Raw genomic sequence first — 6,890 nt, forward strand, 5'->3', positions numbered from 1 at the left:
TAACGTTATGTGCTTTCCTGCAATCCTCAAATGTGGTTGCAGTATTGTTGAAAATGAAGTTAACTTATCACAACACATCGAGCTCGATGTACTACCGTTGCGACCACGAACACGCCAAAACGCTTGCGATTTCGCCATGATTAGGGTCTGGGCAGTGCGTCTATATAAATATCAATTCGGAGTCAAGGCGACCATGATATGGTTTCTATAGTTTGGTTTCACAATGTCGATTGCAAGCTGGGCAGATTAATAGCGTAAAACTGTGCTGTGGATGTTGGAGTATACTACACCTTTTTTCGGTTAATTTCAGGACCTCACCATACTTTTTCGCGAAATGAACAAGCAATTCGCGGCGGTTCCACTTCGTTCGTTGTACATTCGATATATTTCGCCTGCAATCAAGTAGGTTGCAGTATATTCAAGCGACGTTCGTTATGTGTCACTGTGTATGCGCTCAATTCAGCGAGTGCTCAATATATTTCGGGGTGCATTCGATATATTTCAATAAAAAATGTAAATCAATCTGACTTTCTACGTAAAATACAATTGTTGGTCGATCAGGCTGCAACTTCCATGTCTTCCATGTTCTCCACGGCCGTAGAAGTATTCGAGCCGCAACGAGCAACGGTGCAGGCGATTCACGTCTACATCTGCATATGTATAAGTTACATTTTCATCGAGATCCATACCTGCAATGAATTCGTCGGCGATGTGCTCATACGAAACTCGTCTCGAGTTTGTCCGTCAGGACGAGGTCCCATACACGCAGCAAGGTGCTCGCGCAGCAACGTCTTGCTGTGGCTCTTCATTGTGGACCAGAGATTCTCGATGGGGTCGGCGGCGTGGCTAGGACACGTCAACTAGGTACATAGGGTATGTATTGGAACGTACTGGTGTGGCAAGCGCTGCGGGCGGGGCTTGTTCCATCGACCGTCGTTTTGAAGAATGAGCGAAAGCCCGCGAGTTGGGTTGAAGTCATTCCTTTCTATTTTCGCTCGAAATATATGGATTGCACCCCGAAATATATTGAGCTACTCGCTGAATTGAGCACATACAGTGAAATATAAGGAACGTCACTTGAAATATACTGCAACCTACTCAGTTGCAGGCGAAATATAACGAATATACCACGAACGAAGTGGAACCGCCGCGAATTGCTTGTTCATTTCGCGAAAAAGTATGGTGAGGTCCTGAAATTAACCGAAAAAAGGTGTAGTATGTACTCTCTGCCAAATTATCAGTACCTGGTACTGTAAACCCATAGTATTTACAGAGCACACTACTAAACTCATACCGACCTGTCATTTCAAGGACATACATACTGGTATATATACTATACTATACTTCACCACATCACGTTACTGAAACAAGTTCCATCAGTCGCATGGCATTTCTATCTCCAAATTGTCGTGGCTGGATGGAGTTTGACCACCTTGTCGTTTTGCGCATTATAGCCAATAGAAATGCTTAGCTTACAGCCTGACGGGCGTCGTGCAAATTCGAGTCAAATTCAAATATCTTGATATTTGTATTTAGGGGTTCATAGTTTCTCGATGGAAACGGAATTTGCCCGACGCTCGTCGTGCACGAAGCCTTATAATCGGATGCCGGTCGTGTAAAAACCGTATTATGGTGTTCGTTTTGCTTTGGTCTTTGCTTCAGCGAGAAGTTAAGGGATATGTAACGCAGCCACTCGTTCAGTCGCACAATGAGCACGGTGGGTCTGAGAGTGTATTCCGACATACGACCCTTCAAACTCCGAGTGAATTTTCACGACTTCTACTGTTTTATCGTCGGCGGCATACTGTATTCCGAGCTATCCTTTGCTACACATTCGCCATAAATTCAGTAGGCAGGCGTCCTTTGAACGCAATAGTGTAGGCACAATACAAAAGCCCGCACAATTTTATAAAAGCTACACAACCTATCTGAAGCAAGCCATTCACAATCTATTGACCACACACACCACGTGGCGCCTTGCAATCGACGCGTGCATCGATGGCCACCTGATGTCGGCAAAGTAGAAGCGTTTGCACGAGTTTCAAAGTTTCGCGGGGGGGTGTTGGGCGATGGAGGGGGGCGGCTGCGTGGGATGTGAACGTGACGGCTTCTTTGTCTTGCGTTTGCAGGTCTTGCGGGGGCGAGTCGTGGTGGGGACCGGGCGGTGGCTGGTCGACGGAGATTTCGTGGTGGGCGCGGGGCTTTTCGAGGTTGTGGACGGTTTCTTGGTGCTTGGAGAAGGGGACGTGGTCGTCATAGGGGGGAACGTGGTGCTTGGAGAGGGGGACATGGTCGTCATAGGGGGGAATGTGGTGCTTGGAGAGGGGGACGTGGTGCTTGGAGAGTGGGGCGTGGTCGTCATAGGGGGGGACGGGTCATCATCTCCACCACTCGAGATTGCGTCGGCAGGCAGGAGGCCGAGAGACTTGAGTTCGTCCACGATCTTGTACATCTTAATGGCACCGTTCATACACCCGCCGCAGTTATGCAATGCCACAACAGAGTTCTCCTTGGCACAGAGCACCGGCGCACCAGAGGATCCGCCATCCGTGTCCAGCGAGTACCCCACTAGGTCACGCTGGCACTTATTTACGCTAAGTTTTTCTATCTTCCCCATGTCTCCGTTGTCCAAGACCGTGGAAATGCATGAGGGTTTGAAGCGGGGGTGGTGAACGACGTAAATCGGGTCGTTCAATGCTGGTTTAGACGCCCGCGCTTGAAGGTACCCGTACTTGGTAAGCGACGCACCGTCCTTGAGTTTGAGCTTCACGAGGGTGTAGTCGAGCGTTTTGTTGGTGCGGAGAAACTCGACACTTGTCGCCACCACTTCGCCCTTGCACCCAAATTGTTGTGAGTTATTCGGGTCGTCGCACGTTGCGCATTCCGCACCAAACTCCACCTGCACGTTGGTCGCGGCCTCCGCATCGACAATGCAGTGGTTGTTGGTGATTAAATGACCTTCCGACCCAAACAACCAGCCTGTGCATAAACCGCTGCCCCCGATGAGCAGCCGTGCTACCGCCTGGGCCTTCTTGTACTTGGGTGAGTCCGAGTCCTTGAGGCAAGGAGCGCCCTTCGTGTTGTCCGTGCTGCATATCGATTCCGTAGTCGCGATATTGCCCGATCCACTGACATATCGATCCACCACAAAAGCTGGGTGGTCACTGGAACTAGTCGTAGCTGGGGGCGTGTATGTGATGACTGCAGATGGTCCGTGGACGTATTCGGCGTAAAAGTTCTTGTGGTGGCCCGTGTAGTTGACTGCTTGGGACCCGTCGGCAGCGCTCACGGTGAGGACCCCCCCCGACGGAATACGGACGTAGGCAAAATGAGGGGCCACGTAAATCGCATTCGGATCCGAAATCGTGCGAGTCAGAGGGGTATTGGCCAGGGATGTGAAGCTAGTGTCAACTGAGTGGTCGGACCCGATGAGGGGTAACGACGACGCTGCCACAGCTGCTGCGGAGACCGCGACGGTGATGACCAATTGAAGAAAACTGAACATACTAGTGATGACGGAAAATGAAAACTGAATGCTGGAACAAACTTGATGGCGCAATATGTGATGCTTAGCTGTCACCGCGGACACATGGTCAAAGGAAGGAGCCTTATGTAAAAGCGCGCGGCTGTCGGAATGGACGCATCGAACTCCATGTGGTGGCATACCGTAAAATGTGAGCATTCACACAAGTCAAGATATCAGTCATAATAATACTGATCCTTACATTCATTGAGACGTTTCGTGCTAAAGTGACTACAGATAGTTGGAATGGATGCAAAGTGCAGTAAACGATCTTGTATTTGATCGAGCATACTTCATGCAGGTTTTTATCATCCTTAAACCAAGCTCGATAATCAAATTCTAAGACCATTCAATTTAACATGGAATTGTCATAATAAAATTGTAAAGTTGGCCACACCAAACAGTGAATCATTGGTTTGCCGAAATTTACTTTTAGACTTGCTCAAAATGTTTACTGCTACTAAGTAGTACGAAGTATGTACTAGTAGTAGCAAATTTGCAGAGCACTGATAAAAAGCATCCATTCATACAGTATAACTATTCATTTATACATAAATTAAATATTGCAGGTCCAACAAACGTCCGATTAAGCTGTAAACTCCCTAAACTAATACATGCAAGTCCTATCCATTAAAAAAGGGTTGAATTGCTGCGGTCAATAGTTTTATCCAATGACATCAATACTATTGGGCTACTTGTACTACTGTAGTACTAGAAGTAACGTTAGATAAACTCACTGTCAGCGAAAATAACCGGCTCATTTTCACACGTAACGTTACCTGTAAAGTAGAGACAAAGCCTTATGTTGGCCCCGAGCGCCCCAGAGGCCATCTGTGCAAGCGCGGTCGTACGAGAGCGCGGATCTAAGCCTCTCACTTCACCGAATGATCGATCTTTTCTTCTTGTCGGGCAGCGGCAGGTAGGTTGTAGGCCGTGCCGCTCCCGGACTAGGCCAGTATGCAATGACCTAGCATTGTCCTAAGTGTAAATTACTCTCATCACTTCTAATTAGGGTATGACCTAATATTCGTGTTGGGATAACGTTTGAATGTTGTTGGTTAATTGAGTTTTTGACTATCATTATTATTAATAACATGTAAGACATTTTGAATGTTGTTGGATGCTGCTGATGACGCATGATACTGCCACGGATATTAGAAATTCACAAGAATATTTCGAGATTAATAACTCCTTCCAGCAACTTCACAGTCAATGCAGTCGCGTCTCAGAGGGCATAGTGGAAAGAAACGAGCTGACGCGCATTTCTGTCTAACGATAAAGTACAAGACGGAGTAATTCAAATATCACGTGATGGCTATACGTATGGGCGCAGTTCCGTGACAACTTGGTTCCGTGCCACTGATTGGGTAAAAAACAATCACTCCGAAATTTTCAGCCAATCACCTGCTATTTTTGACAGGTAACTGGATAAAATCAAGTAGCTGGAACTGTTTTCAGCCTATGGATATTTCACTCTTTTAATTCATTTTTCATCAACGCTAATACGAATTTCGACATGATTTTAAGTCCTACGAACTGCATTAATTCTCCTCTTTAAGAAACACTATTATAATAGCGATTTGGAGTAAAGGAACCCCTCCATCGAAGAGTCCCAAAAAGTGTCACGGAACCATCTGGATATCAGTCAGCAACGACCCGCCTATGCACCACCGAAACCGCATGTATTTGCCGCCCCAGGTGACCGTTTCAAAATCGAGCCAATGAGCAACCACGGCAATATCCGCGATCTCCATCCGTACAACCGATGGATAATACCCAAGGGGCCTCGGCTCACATAGTTGACTATGAACGTCAACAAGCCCCTCGACGACATTTTTCTTCATCACAAGCCGATGAAAGTCCTTCCCGTGTTCTTGCTGGCGGTTGCCGCTGTTGCTGTGGCCTTGCCACACCGTCAGTGGGCGAGCTCACCCAGCCTTGCTATCGAAAAAGGGGCGACCTACGGTACTGACCAGCCCTTTCCACGGTGACAAGAAAGGCGAATGCCCCACAGTTGGCACAGCTGTCGAAACGTGCTGTGATGCATCTCGTCTTTACATATCCTAAGGGTATTCCTTGAGGAAAGTCTATTTATTAATATATCCAATCATATCAATTCTGAAATTCTAATGGCTAATGAAGCTTGGCAAAGCACTAATTGTTCACATTAGAATTTCTTTCGAACGGGTCATTCATGGACGTTGCGTGCTCATCGTAGACTCTAATGGTCAACAAAGTCCGGTGGAAGCGCAGTCGAAATCGCTTCTCCAGAGGTCAACTGAAGCTGGCGGCGGAGAAATCCAAAATCTACACAATGTAGCGTGTTGCTGTGTAATGTCATTTGGTAACTGTAAATATACATGTCAACTTCGCTCGTCTATGCCTACTTTCACTCCATATTACGTTGAAAGGACTGATTTGCGACATTTTTAATTGTCAGCATATGACAAAAAAAGGAAAAAGAAGCGCCAGACCGGGTTCGAACCAGTGACCCTCAGAGCTGCAATCTGACGCTCTACCACTGAGCTACTCGCGCTTCGTTATTGTACACAATTGTATGACTTTTATAATTGAAATTTGTGACAACCCACCGACTTCACAGTCGAAAGTGAAATGCGCGGGCCAGTTCGTACCGGTCCTAACATCTATTTGAGCCCACAATGATATTGTGAGTACGACTGATGCCAGCCACGCGAAGCGATGCTTATGTAGGTACAGTAAAACTGTGTCGAAATAGAAACAGTAAGCTTAACCACTTTTTCAATTCATGTGTACCACTTACTCCTGGAAAATGCACAATATTTTCGAGCAAGCGATGGATTATTTCCGAGCGAGGCCTCAGATGGAGCATTTTTGAGCAGCTTTGGATCATAGGGATAATTCCGGTTAATACTAGTAGGGCATACATGTACCAAATCAAGTCAGGTTGAAGAATTTTCGAGCATTACTATTATCCATATGTTTCTAAATTACCCTTTCCAACACTTTTCTACTAAGCAGCACCAGTACTGTAGCTCTGTAACTTCGGAACCCCGATACCCATAGCCCTGAAACCCATTAATCCCTAAATCGCGATGGATACATTTAATGCTCATTCTCGGGGGTTATGAACATCGCCGTTGGTTAGCTACTGTATCGCTAACCCCCGCCAATGAGCCTAACCCCTAGTACCGTGAACGAGAGGTTACTACCGGTACATACTTCGAAGTAAGTATTTTCACTATCATATGTCGAATTTTTCTCGGAATTTATCGCAAGGAAAACACTTTGTTTATGTTCCTATTAAGTTCGCTCGGAAAATGCCGCAGTGGCCCAATTTTGCTCGAAAATTCCTCCATTCTGAGGCCTCGCTGGGAAATAATCCATC

The 6,890-nt window shown here is 46.5% G+C and overlaps 1 protein-coding gene and 1 non-coding gene across 2 annotated transcripts; both read right to left on the minus strand.

The window, feature by feature from the left end:
• Positions 1–2,041: 2,041 nt before the first annotated feature.
• Positions 2,042–3,505, minus strand: H257_13228 (hypothetical protein; the record flags this gene model as incomplete). The annotated part of the gene is made up of 1 exon (XM_009840693.1): positions 2,042–3,505. One exon carries the CDS (start codon positions 3,503–3,505, stop codon positions 2,042–2,044), a length of 1,464 nt encoding a protein of 487 aa, XP_009838995.1.
• Positions 3,506–5,987: 2,482 nt separating this feature from the next.
• H257_13229 lies at positions 5,988–6,059 on the minus strand. The gene has a single exon. It is a non-coding gene; the product is annotated as a tRNA-Cys (tRNA).
• Positions 6,060–6,890: the final 831 nt, after the last annotated feature.

Source organism: Aphanomyces astaci (assembly GCF_000520075.1).
Source record: "Aphanomyces astaci strain APO3 unplaced genomic scaffold supercont1.46, whole genome shotgun sequence".
In the NCBI taxonomy this organism is placed as follows: Eukaryota; Oomycota; class Saprolegniomycetes; order Saprolegniales; family Verrucalvaceae; genus Aphanomyces; species Aphanomyces astaci.